The 14677-nt window shown below is 36.6% G+C and overlaps 1 protein-coding gene across 2 annotated transcripts in view; it reads right to left on the bottom strand.

The window, feature by feature from the left end:
- The window catches only part of LOC116166878 (lachesin-like), a 153412-nt gene that overhangs the window by 103452 nt on the left and 35283 nt on the right, over nucleotides 1-14677 (bottom strand). For both annotated transcript variants that reach the window (XM_031482068.1, XM_031482069.1), the window contains exon 3: nucleotides 1278-1425. In XM_031482068.1, coding sequence (XP_031337928.1) covers nucleotides 1278-1425 — 148 coding nt within the window. The remainder of the gene's footprint in view (nucleotides 1-1277; nucleotides 1426-14677) is intronic.

Raw genomic sequence — 14677 nt, 5'->3', positions numbered from 1 at the left:
GTCTTTTTTTGTGTTTGCATTTCAAAATCTATAGGGGTTGTTTGTTTTCCCTGTGCGTATTATCAAGTTCTGCAGTTCTACCACTTATGTAGAACAGAATTGTCCCTTGGAATTGAGACATTATGTCTAATAAGGTTATATTGTTATTAAAATGGGTGCGCTGCCGAAAGCACACGAACAATCCCATATGAAACTACCAGTTTTAAAGTACCGTCAACATCGCACGATTACGTGTTTCGGTAGTTTTTAGTAAACACCTACAGATTACGTTAATAATAAGGTGGCTTATATTCCGCAGTATAATCTCCACAGTAATTGTGTTTGGTATACATTCCGGCAACTTTTTAATATAAGCAAAATAGAAAATTTTTGCAATTTCGTTAGCTGCTCGATCAGCGTAATTATGGAATTTCTTGAATCATTAATCTCTGTCAAAATATGCACAGATATTAAGGAACAAATATTCCAGCTTCCACCATAAATTCCTATTTATACAACAAATAATTCCTTATAACCTGTGTAAATGTAATGGAAGATGCCAATATCGTATAGAACTTTCACCTTAGCTCAGTTTCTCCACATGCGTTTTTCCCTTCTCTTCGTCATCGATTTTTCTCCGCAGTTTTCCTCAAAATTTTAATCGTAGGTAATTATAAAATTGTAGGACTGGATTAAGCTGTTTGTATAACAGTTTGGTTAAAATCTTATACATCCGTGCGTATTACCGAAATTTAAAGCAAATGTCTTCTAGAGCGGTGCTTCTTAATCTGTAATTAATTGCGGACTTCTTGTTGGTTGTAAATATCAGACAAGCGGAGATACTCGCAGCGATTATCCCGAGATACAAAGAGGTGACGTAGAAGGTTTCACTGTTTCTGTGCAGGAATACTCTCCTGTATAATAAAACGATAAAACTCTTAAGAAATCGTTAAAATTAAACATTTACTAGCTACTAATAAATACTAATTATTTATTTCCCGAAAACTCTCGCACTACGACTGTGTACGCCGGATTTGTTCTGTATAAGAAATATATGAGAAAAATGTATTTGAGCGAAGCGGGAACAAAGATTACAACACAATAGATTAATATTCGGCAGAGCACATTGAAATTCTTTTCTAATATTCAGGTTTTAAACTTAAAACGGACAAGATTTGATACTTCCGAACGGAAAGGAATTTGACGATTAAAATATTTATCACAACAAAACAAAATTGATGCCAAAATTAAATACTTTACGCAAGAATTTATATCATTACCGACTACATGTAAAATACCTGTGGCAGAAACAACATTTAAAAGGGAACACAAAAGAAGTGGTCCTGCGGCGGCCTTCATGTTCGAAACTCTGGAAACGCAGCGCCTATTTAAAACTCGTACCGTCGAATCGGTCCAACGACGTACCGATTTCCACCATTCTGGCACCTGAAAGCAAATTTTAACCCTATTAACTTCATATAACTTTACTTTGTTTACCCTCAAGGGGTAATTGTTTCGTGGAGCAGATGAGAGTGAAACAATTTAGGTAGGAATTTGACAGGAACCGACGCTTATCCCCGAGGTCAGGTATAACATCGACGCTTAGTAAAATATTTCAACGATCAAGACAAACTATTAGTATTAATACCAAATAATAATAAAACAATGGATTTCAATTGTTCGGTAGTAAACGAGTGTCGCAGGTGCCGGGGCGGGTTCAATCTGGCGTCTCGCTGTGCCAGAGTGCCTTATTCCGTCAGCTATATTGTACGTGAACATTACAAACTTTGTTGACTATATTCAAAATAATTTACGCAATATGAATACGAATATATGGGGTATATTATTAAAATGAACGCGTTCCGAACAGTAGCGACGTAAATCTATCGAGCAAATTACGAATGCTATAATTATTTTATGGATTTCGAGTTAATTAGCAACTTTTGAAGAATAATATTATTGTTAGTCTTACGAGGCGAATGTGCCAAAATTTTAGTATGTATTTTAATGTTATTAAATTGCGACGCTTTAAATACGTGACGCGAGCTTTTTTCCCGTATACTTGTGCGCTGTACGCCGCTTACCAAATCGTTTAAAACCCGCCACTTATTTGTCTCTGTGAAGAACATTTAACAAAACATGCCGGGGATCACCGTAATATATAATACGGGATTGGGGATGTTTTGAGTATCGGAAAAATGGAATCAATTTCTTCTATTACCCTCCTACATTGTGGATATATACGACGTGGTAGTTTCGAGCGAGACAGGTTCTTTTTAATTATGCCTTGCAGAATGTCTGGGCATGTCTCTGTATGCAATAGAGACGTTAAAAGATTTGAAAATACCAGAATTGTCATGCTAAAAGGGGTGTGGATGTAGCATAGACAGTAGTGCCCATTATGTATGGAATCGAATTTAGATAAACATTTTCTATATGAAACTTGCTTAATATTTTATTTCCCATAATAAGGCAGCTCAGTGGTTATTTCAGAAAAAAAAGGAGTAACGAAAAACAATTGAATTTTTTGTATTGGCAGTGCACCTTTTCATTAGGCTCATTTGATAGATTTTTTTGCTCTTTTCGATGATATAACATGTTAGTACCGATATTAAACAGCATTTTAAAATTTTTTCATAATTAGATCAATAATATTGATTCCAGATATCTTACATCAAAATAATATAAATGAAGGTTTCTTATTAAACCTTAAACACAAAACGAAATGTAAAATGGTTTTCATCGCAAAATGTCCACCATTAACTTCAAGGCAGTGCCATAACCTATCACAAAAAGCTTGAAAAAAAATTAATTTCTTCAACACGCCGGGTGCTAACGTGTTACGTTATTGAAAAGAGAATAAAAATATCTATCAAATGAGCCTAATGAAAGTATGCATTGCTATTTTAAAAAATCAATTGTTTTTCATTATTCATTTCTGAAATAAAAACAATGGAACGCCGCCTTATTATGGGAAATAAAATGATAAAGAACTTTCATATAGGAAAATTTTGTATACAGTCGATATTAAGCGATATATACTATATTCCATACATAATGGGCACCCTGTATAATCTTTTGCTTTTTTTATGGTTTGGACCAGTGGTCATTCAACCAGTTTCATTATGTATAGTGATTTACAAAGTGTTATTTCCATCTGCTAAAAATTCTATTAAGCATGAAAAGGCGTGTTCGTTATTATATACAAGAATTCAGATAACATGGTAAGGACCCTATATTTTTCATGACCCAATTGTTTCTGCTGTTTTTCAAATTTTTTGCATTCAAAGAAGATGATGGTCTAGACTTCCAACCATTCCGCAATGCTCGCACGCGCTATTTGGTAAAACCAGTGTAGGGCGGTCAAGCACCTTGACCACTTGGACACAACACTTCAATTTCAAAAAATCATTTCACAAGAAAACGATTAGGGATCTTTTTTTTTGTTATGCAGGAGTAACATTTTTTGAATTTCTTAAATTGTTACTTTGTGAACAAGTTGAAAAGTAATCAAAAGATTTACAAAAGTGTCTTTTCACGGTAACAGTTTTGCGAAAATAAATAGTTACCCACCAGCCCAATTTTTTAGTTTCCGAAAAATCCGCCCACAATCCATTTTCTAGCTTTTCAATCTGCTTTTATAACTAGTTCAAGGACGAAAAATAGATCTGAACGTGACCGATCTATTTTTTTACAAGTACGTTTGTTTTTTATTTATAATAAGCATCTTTTCTAGCATCTTTTAGTGAAAAATTTGGTTACAAATAAAAAACTTAGCACTGCACAATCCATTTTTTTACACGTTTTTCAATTTGAATTTATAAGAATCATCTTACGCTGAAATTTCAGAAGAATTAGTTTACAAATAAGGTCTGCGCATGCGCAACAATTTTTTTGCGCGTTTCTAGTTGGAGTATTTACAATGCTACATTTAATCATTCAACCTTCAACGAACAATAAACGGTCCTAACCAAAGTTGTACAGTTCCAAGGGAGATCAACTTCAGAATTTTTGACGGAACCCTCCAAGGTTTGGGTCAAATTTCCTTTTGATTTTCAGTTCCAGTAATTGCTTCGACATTTTTGTAGTTTTCTGTACATTTCTTTCGGTGAATAATTTCCCGTTCTTTTCATTTTCGAGTTCAAAATTCAGGGTCTCATTGAAATTTCTGTAGTTGCCCTTGGAATAATCTTGAAGGTTAAGGTCATCCTCAATTTTACCACCCATTAGTCCCCTTAGAATTGTACATATTAAGTATGAAACTTTCCAGTTAGTTCAATTAAACAGAGATACTAACCAAATCTTTTATACGAAATTAATATAATTTTTCAAGGACAAAGGCCTTGATCAACCCACATTTCCAAGGACATATGCTACAAACCTTTTTTTAAAGGCCTGGCATAACCCTAGGTTCCAACAGAAAAATTTAGCATGAAAACTCTTACATAGGTCGTAATTTGGGCTCGATTAAACGTAACATAGAACATATACAAATTAACAAATTTTGATAGACAAAATCAATCGAATAAGACTGAAGTAAAAATAGGTACCCAATGCCAGAATGCGCATACCACGCAACAAACCGATTGAAACAATTAATTAAAAAAATCTTAATTACATAAGTATTTTTCAGAGTAAAATTATTGCGGGGAACGTTTCATTGCGCTATATTTGAAGTGGACAGTTACGTTTAAAAAACACTTTTATTAATCAAAGTTGTGCACCAAATTGGTTAATATGGGGCTCTAACATTATAAATAAGACTGCAACCGGTAAAAGGTTTAATGACAATTAATTCGTACCTTTGTTGACTGGTAAAACTCTAAGTTGTAAGGGTAATTTGAACATTTCTATACTGAGGAGTTTCACTTACAAGGAGTAACCAAATATTTTTTACCTGGCGATACAAAAGGTTCGATTTAATTGTAAGAAAAAGCGTTCCACCATCCAATTCTCCAAATTTTAAAGGAGAAAATCAGCTTTTCCGTTGGAGAATATTTCAACGCATCGATAGATGTGTTATTTGAATTTTTGTATTGTTTAAAAACAGGAGAAATTGGCGGTCAGGTTTTCTTTACTACACAATGGTTGCCCACGGTTTTAGGACGGCATTAAAGGGATATAAGTAATATAACAAAAGGTTATAGATATTAATCTCGCGACAGTTAATCAAATTGTAATTTTAGTGTCTATTAGATATTGTATTAATATATCGTATAATGTGCTTGTTGTTAAAAGACAGTATGGATATAATGTGGGTAATTGAACATTGTAGTTTCATTAACTTTGTAATTAATTTGTGGGTTGCTACTACGTGATTTCCGCAACTAAAGAAAACATGATTTAAATCACATGTGTGCTGTCCACATGTACAATTTGGCGAATCTACCAGCTTTAATCTGAACAGGTGTGCTGGGTATTGTTCGTGCCTCAATTTCAACATGGACATTGTTGAAGAGCGCCACCTACTTACTCACTAATAGGTGTTTTAACCAGTGACTTTTTATCATTGTGTCTCTTTCTGTGTGTCGGATGTCGTGATTATATTATTGTACAGGGCTCCGTGGATATTATGTGGATATAAAGCATTAAGAATGAGCTTTTTAGGCATAATGTGATTTAGAAATTAGTCTAATTAATTTATAGGCAAAGCTTAGTTTTGATTAGTTATGATCACTTTTACTTAGGTTTACAGTATATTATTGCTAATTTGGTTAACTGTATATTTTTAGTGCATTTTTTCATGATGAATAAGAACGTTTATTAATTATGCCGGTTCGTCTGGGGATTCTAGATCTCAGCACTGACAGATGAAACTATAGGTCACAGAATGTTATTTTCGTCCGTCAAAATACCCATTTACCACTGACCGCTGAAAATACACATAAAACACTGGTCTACTTGAAACGTAAATGGGTCTTCAGGGAATGTGGTTTTAGAGTAGAGTAGAGTATATTTTTATTTTCACTATATATACAGTACATGCAGGGAGTCCGGTTTACTATAGGATCAATAGCTGCCAAAAAAAATTTGGTTCAAGGCGTAGGAAATAACAATTTCATTAAACACTTTTGCGCAAATAATACCCTAAACGTCTTTCGACAGCACAACTGCAATCATTAGCCCATGTGGCGCAGTTCAGTTAAAGCTCAACTGTGGTATTAAGGGTCCCTGGTTCGAATCAGGGTTTGGGCATGGATATTTGTAAATGTATAGTGGATTGGGTTGGTAGAGCAGCCTTGGCTGAAACCTCGCCCACTCAAAAATAAAGGAAAAATAAAATAAAATAAAAAATAAATAGAAAGTAGTTTTTAAAACTTTTTTTTTTAATTTTTCTGGGTGGCTATTGCTACGGGGGTTCCTTCTGGACTTGAAAATTACCATCGGTTCCGCCCGGCAAGGCAAACCGTCTTCTTCTCAGGCTGCTCAATCGATAAAAATAAATGCTCCGGCTAACTCAAATCGGTGGGCTTTTAACTCTTTTGAAACTGCGTAACAAACCTTAACCTGCCGCCTACCAGTCTCCTGCCTCAACTCCTACTCCTCTCTTTCCTTCCCCTCGTTCTTCGTTAAAGACATAGGCACATTGAACCCAAATAGATAATATATTTAAATGATATTAGAGATACAAACAAATTACAGGGATCTAGCAGTTCTTCTCTCCTCCTTGTAAAAAAAAATAGCTTAACAATGACAACTAAACTAAATAAAAAATCCTACCAGGTGAGACTAATTTACTCAAGGGGTGGCCATCCTCTACAGTTTGAAAATTTCAACAACAGGTAATCGTTTTTTACTCCAGCGTGGGCTGGGACTTATTTAAATAAACACAAAAATTTATCCTACTCTTTGGTAATCGTTCATTGGACTTTAATAAACAATCAAATCAAAATTTTTTACTATAGCTTCATTACCAAAAAGTGGGATTTTACAGAATGTTACAAATTTAATTAGACTAACCTTTACAACATTTGTACAGCCGATCTTGTGAACTGCTCTTTCCTCTGGTACAGGGTGGATGTGATGAAACCTGACACTTAGGTCTCTGTGACTTCCTAGGGGGTGGCTTGAAATTAACACGCGGAAACAAAATCCACGGTGCCTATCCTTCCTCGGAACGAAAGCAAAGTTTAGTGTTTGAACTGAAGCTTAGTCCAGGAAATCCTTCGCGTGGCGAGTGGGTGACGGCTAGTTGCCAAAGTTTCTACACAGCGGTGTATTTAATTTAAACAGTGACCCCTACTATTTCCTTCCACCGGCTCTTAGAGTTTATTAACTTTGATCGCCTGCGGGAGACGGATTTTTGAGTTAGCGGCACGGCAGAACACAAATTTTTATGATTACTATCCGACGGTAAACCGCGATTTGTTCTTGGGTGGTTCGACGTATTATTTCACCAGCTCTTCTTGGGGCAAATATCTCTCCAAAACGCAGCGCTCCTTCGACAAATGACCGTACGGCACTAGTAGGAAATTCCACCTGGGGCGGATCCCGAATATCGGCGCCTTGAGGACTAGGGCAGCACTTTGAATTATATATCCTCGAGAAATCACAACGTATCCTAACGCGATTCACTGCATCCAAAGTAAACTGGGGTGAAGCTCAAGGGTTCGCCAAAATATCACCTGATCGGAACCTGGGTCTTCGTCGCCAACAAATCAACGCGAAAAGAAAATAACACTTCGAAACGGGTGCAAAAAGCACGCAACTGCGAGCAACCGAAATAAGCCGGTGGCTCAAACCGCTAAGTGTACCAAAACGATCGCTCAAGGTACGTGTTGGCCGCTTGAGGTACTAACCGCGAGTCTCTTTAAAACGCGATCTCCAGGTACGTGTTGACCCCTCGACGTACTAACCGCGAGTCTTTCAAAAACGATCCCCTTCTACAGAATTGAAATGAAAAAACCACACCCAAATTACCATAAAACAAAAATGGCTCCCGCTAGAAATTCTCCCATTGGTTTAGATAAAGAAGACTTAACCCACTCTAACTTCGTCGTCAACCTCCAGGAACTGCTGAATAAACTGATCTCACGGTTTTCTGCTGACGAATTTAAAACCCCTTATCTCTTGATGGCTCGGTGCTATATCCGCTCCTATTCTCGGTCTAGACGGCGCCTTGGGTGATAAACGAACGACAAAAAACTCGCATTACTCATGATGACGTCAATCAACTTTGCACTCTTCCCACGACGAAATTAAATCTGAGCGAAATTAAAGTTTTCATAATTAACCTCTTGGAATATTGTTGGATGTGATAAAGGGTGCTGAGATTCCTGAATAAAAAAATTAAATCTTTATCGAGATTTGTAGCGGGGGTTCAAAAATTTATGATCAAGTTTATTTAAGTGAGCTAGACGGACAGATTTTGCGGGTGGCTTAGTGACCATTTGTCTTTTTTTCTGTTACTAACAAATAACTTCCAAATCTGATAGAATACGAATGGTTGAAACTTTGAAAATCTTCAATTTTTAACAAATTTTGAATATAATATACTGGGGGATATTCGAACTCCAGTGGAACCATTGCAGTCTGGTCATTAGGTATATTCTTACAGAAGTATTATTCACACTTGGAAGAATTCAGAGATATTTTTGAATTCATGGATGATTGTTTTTAAGTCTCCATCATCGAGATATCAAATGTTTCGGCAAGTTTCTTGATAATAGGGTGGATTGCCAAACTAAATATGGCTGGCCCAAGGGGATCTCCTTGTTGACAGCCAACAGAAGACTGAATTAATACATCACATTAGATAGAGAAGAGGTATGTGTAAAGCTGGGGTATTATTGGAGCCATTTGGAAAAGATCTGATAGTATTATAAACGTCTTCCTTTAGTGACAGTAAGCACTTGAAGAGAACGTGAAGGGGGTGAATGTTAACACTTAAACACCCCCTTGCCCACATCAACATGCAAACCAGATGCATTCTTAAAACATTTGCAACAAATATGGCAATTGATTCAAGAGAATTATCCAAATTTGTTTAAAAATATTGTAAAAAATGCCTACCTAGCTAGGTACTAATACAACAACAACAACAAGGACACCGTATTCTAATAGACGGCTTAACGATGATACCTTATGACGTCAGGTGTGAAATCATGATAGTTATACGAATGCAGTTGATCTGACAGTGACAGTGGCCTCTTTTTTCTTTCTTGTTTTGAATAAGGCTCTCCAAATACATACCCTAGGGCGACCAATAAATCGTTTTCCTATTCACACAAAATCAGACCTTGTCCATTAAAGAAAACCTAGGCGTAGCTGGCATTTCCCCGGTCGCGGTCGGTAGGATAAAACACAAAAATTATTTATTTATTTATTTTCAATGAAATATTGAAATCTACGCAATACTGGTCATAATTAAGTAAATATTAAAATTTGTAGAAAAAACTAACCAAATTTTGAGTTATTAGGAGGAAGATCTATGATTAAGTAGTTCATTCAAACCTTGAAAGTACTGAACAGTAGCACTACAGAACCGCATTGGCAACGTGAAGTGTAATTATTTATCTGCAAAGGGGAATTGGAATTATGGCAAAAGCGCTGTACGGTTCTAGGAACTGCCAACACGCTATCGGACGGACGGACTGCAATAACCGCCTATGTGAATCATAAAGATGTTCTCAATTGACGCAATTGACGGCGATACCTGAGTTACAAGTTACGACTTCTGTTACGAATCAGCTGAAGCTATTAATTTTATTATTTCAAAAAAGAAACATTATCGACTTGTTGTAGCCGTCTTAATGACGTAACCTTGTCAGCTGGCCTGGAGAACCTTAGATTGTACGAGGGAAGTAAAATGGCATTTCACGTGATCGTGTTGGATTGAATTTCGGAAAATTTTTATGTGATCACATACAATTATTAGTGTAGGGACGAATTTCTATACGAGAGAAAATACCGCAGTAAATTTTACAATAACTAAAATGTTTTAGGGGGTTAAGAAATGAAGCCATCAACATCGGATTCAGAATCTACACATCGATATGCCTATTTCTATCGGCATTTTGTCTCGCGTAAAATATGTTTCGTATTTTAAAGGTGTGTTGCATAAGCTGTTGTAGGTGTAGAGAAATCCGGTAATTTAATTTTCTTTAGCCCTTGTTTCGTGTATAGTTCAGTCCTTGTCTCCGAAAGCAAATTCCACTGTTTTGTCTCCTACAGATATAATTATTTGAGAAGGAACAAGAGAATTATTTTCAAAATACCTTGATGTAAAGTCTCGCGAACTGTTAAGCGTAATAAACTCCCTTAAAGCTTGAATATAAAGGTATTGACTTGAAATAAAGGGAAACTGCACATTACATGATTATTGGTCAAGCTTTAATTCGTGAGAATTGCCACGATCAAGGGAGTTCTAATGAAAATAACAACCCCAATAATAATAATATTAATAGTTGTGATTATCGGTCCTTTACCTACCCCTTTCTGAAATATAAAGGCTAAAATCCTTATCTTAGGTAACGTTATCCAGAAACACTTTTACACTTTACAAAGACAGAAAACAAATTCCAATAAATAGCGATCTAGGGCTGTCGACACCTTTCGACAACTTGACGGGTGTGTTTGAAGCCCTCGAGGCGATTCTCTTACAAACCAAAGAAAGCTTTGTACTTGAAACCGTATGGTATCCCAAAGTTACAGAGCGGCACTAGCAGTGCGAATTGTGCGATTAATAGAATATAAACTGGTAATTACTTTGAATCTCGCATGAAGACGCCTTCAAAGTCACAAGTCGAACCGGTTCGCGAGATAGTCAATTTTAAAAGTGTCTCGAGATTATTGGTCGAGAGAAACACCTCCTGGTGGGACGAAGCAGAGTAGATCACGGTTGATTCTGTGATCAAGATTTTAAATAAGATGGCTGCAAAAAATAAATATCTCATAATTATCGATAGACCTCGATTATCGATATGGATAATTTTTCGCAACCCCTATCGGGATGTACATAAAGATAGTGAAAAAAAGCTTCCTATTCGGATCGGATTTGACAAGAATTTGCCCTTTTTGCCAAAGGTGACCATTTTCACAATAAGGAGAAATTATCGATAATTGATCAATAATTTATTATTATCGATAATGGATAGTGAATTTCGGCCTATTATTATTAGAAAGCAAGTGGCGTAGGGGCGTTAAGGTTTCGTATTGCACACAAATGGTATGCCTTTTCCAGATCTACTAGGCCAGTACTTCCTCGTTCCATATATCTTTCTCCAATTGCTGCGATTCCATCCCTAGTTCCAAAATCCCTGCGTCCTCCATTATCCTCCTCAATCTCTTGTCTAACACCCATAACAAAACACTGAAATCTCATTACACAAATCGCTCAGTATCTTCATTCCGTTTACCTCTAATCCTCTTCTAAACACCTTATTAACTCTCCGGGTATCCCGTCTAACCCAGTAGCCTTACCAGTTTTCATATCTCTTATAGCCGCCTTTATTTCTAACAATATTCTCACGCTTCTCCTTGCTCTATCTTTATTCATATTTATCCATATTTTCTTTCCCTCTATTCAATACTTAGTTACCCTCCGTTAACACCGATCCATCCTCGCTTTCGATGCCAGTAGCTATCTTGCTTTTAGTTTTTCTTTTGCCACACAGCATGTTTTTTACTTTGTTGAACGTGATCGAACTCTTCTATCTCCTTGCATTCATTTATCAACCATTGCTCCCTCTCCATTTTACTTTCTCGTCTTATTTCATTATTCAGTTGTCGGTATTTTTTTCTTACCTCTGCCGCTTATACTTCTTCCTTCCTTCCATCTTTTAAATCATGTCAAACATTATTCACGGCTTCTTTGCTCCTTTTCCTCTCCGATACCTCACCTTCTCGCCCACTTTGATAATGGCATTCTCCCAGCTCTTCCATTTGTTTTCTGTAGTTTCACGTCTCCTCATTGCGACCACCCTTGTCATTTCAATTGAAATTCCCCATCCTGTATATTCTCTATCCGTCTCCATTAATTTTGCCAGATACCATTTCTTTCTTTCTTTTTTGTGATCCAAGGAGATCCGTATGGGAAACTATTTTATCTCCCGTTGCTTCTCCCGTCTGATGCCGTTGGTCTTGATAGGCTACGCCTTTGGGGGCCAGTTTACAGCCCAGGGGACAACAGAGCCTTTTCCCGCTCATTCGCTCTCCGAAGGGACCATTGGCGCTTCGACTTCTTATTCTCGAAGTCCCTCAGTAGCCATATCCCCGTCAGTGAAAACACCATGTGAAGGTCAGGTTTGGCATTTGAGTGGGGGAGGCTGTGTAAGGTGCGTCCCACTCCTCACAGTCTTTGGGGGTTTATATTGAACTGTGTTTAATCTTGAATTTTCTATTTCAGCCCTTCTCTTTTTCTCTTTTTTTTTATTTGTACTCCTCGGGCTGGTTCTGGTTTATATTTCACTTCCAACGATCTTTAATTTTTAGAAAATGTTATTACCTCATTCGTACTGCGATCCAATAGGTTGGTTCTCTTATGCACAGTGTCCCACTAGGCCGAATTAATTTAAATTTTGTTTTAATTGTTACAGTTAACTCTTTTCTTATCCGTAATCCATCGAACGACTCCATGTGCCTCTTTTTGAACTACTTGTAAAGAAACCCGTATCTGTATTATCCACTAGCCACACGTATTTTAGGGAGTAGATCAAAGGCCTTCAAACTATTCCCCTAGGTTTGCCATATTTAGTCGTTGAAAGATTTCCAAATTTGAATTTATCCTTGCAGCGACGTACCATGCGTTCACTAATGAAAGGCAAAATTTCTGAATCCATCATCTTCACCATAATGGTAAACCCACGGGAATACCGTTCTTCCCCAAAATTTGTATTAAAATGCCCTCAATTGAATAGGATCGAATCCTTATTATTGCTTCTGCTGCTAGGACCCACTAAAGTGGTAAGCTGAACGACCATAGAAAACCATTACAACAGCAAAGAATCAAACAGCGTATCTACCGAAAGATCTGTACTGGCCACGAGAATAGAGCACTGAAACATAAAAGCGATAACAGAGAATACCTATACCGGTTGGCAGATTCCAAATACATATTTTGAATTATATCAATTTTGATCAAAGAAAAAAAAGTCTGTGAACCGAATTAAACTATCAGGAATAAATACGGCCACAAGCGCAACCCTACTTTGTCTTAGATTGTGTGGTGCACAACAAGAAAGACAGCAGGAACGCCTAAAAGCGAATAATATGCGACCGTAGGAAGAGCCATAAATGTAGCACGTTTGGTCCGTAATGTCATTCACAGTACTGTTTTCCCACCGCCAGCATTTTATTTCTTATTCCCTACAACACATCCTTGTATAATTCATTGCGTGTCATTAGTTTCCTATTTTCACACCTTGAAAATTGCATTACCACTTAAGACACCCCCTCTACTTTATTATTATAAAAATATTATATTTTTCACACCCGTACAGAAGTAGAGCGTGTTGTGTTGCTAATACAATCACAATGAAGACCTTAAATTTCTTTCAATATCATCCGACGCTTTGATCAAAAATGAATAGGAGTAATTTTACGTTCCTGTCACCAACTTTAACAAATGGTGTTATTTTTAAACCAATTTATGGGGTTAAACTTTGTTAAACGAAATGAATGGAAATAAGAAACCCGGCGGAATTTTGATTGTGATCGAAAAGAGTTTGTAAACTTATTAAATATGTGATGGCGTCGTATCCTGAGATCCACCGTACGAAACAGTTAACGTACATGTAAAAATAAGAAAGAATTATAAACTTCCCCTTTAATCACCTCAAAATTGTTGTACAACTTTATTAAGGGGATAATAATTTCATTTCTATTGTTTGGTATTAAATTCACTTCTTGTATTAAACATTTCACTTAAACTGAGCTCACTGAGCAAAAATCCCTAAAAGACAGTTCATTTTGGAAGTTACCCTTTGTTATTAATTACAGAGAAATTTGTTATCCAGGAGAAATTTGTCTTATTTCCTCATGGCACTGTTTGTAACGGGTTGTAAATAAATCATATTTATCTTCAATGATCCAGCTGTAGATTTGGAGAAATGTTTTTGTAATTGTTTACGGTACGGGGTTTAAAGTTTTTGTACATCCGATAGAACTACTTAAAACTACGTTGTTCATCGAAATTTAAAGCTTTATATTTGGTTTCCTTTCTTTCAGAACAGAAGGCGGCTGTGGCTGAGAATTTGGCCAGCCGAGTTCTTGCGAGTGAATCTCTCCGTGAGAACAACCGCATTGGAGCTCCGACCCTTACTGACGCCCTAGTTTCGTATTAGTTTTTACTGAATGGCTATGAAATACCTTTCATATTTTCCATGTGGTAAGTGTTCGATCCGGTGGTGTAGAGCGGCAGTCCGCCGGTAAGGGATAAACTAAGACATATTGGAGTTGCTCTGTTGGGCCTGTGGTCCATTCTTCGACTGGCATAAAATCAATTAATCGTCATCGTAGCGCGTATGCTTTTTAGAATGTACTTAGATGTTGCAAACTTATACGTAATATAAATATGTACATTACAGGATAGTAAACTCCATTAAGAATCGATGGGTTCAGTGGCTCAATTAACACAGCAAAGTTCCTAAGTTGAACCGCTAATGAAGGCTTGCAAAAATTAACGGAACGGAGGCTTTTTATGTATATAGCGAGCACATTGTCAATTCTAACGCTATTAATATATTTGTTTCATTTTAAC

This window comes from Photinus pyralis, unplaced genomic scaffold (genome assembly GCF_008802855.1).
Source record: "Photinus pyralis isolate 1611_PpyrPB1 unplaced genomic scaffold, Ppyr1.3 Ppyr1.4_LG3b, whole genome shotgun sequence".
NCBI classification, from domain to species: Eukaryota; Metazoa; Arthropoda; class Insecta; order Coleoptera; family Lampyridae; genus Photinus; species Photinus pyralis.
This window is presented reverse-complemented; position numbering and strand designations above follow the sequence as displayed.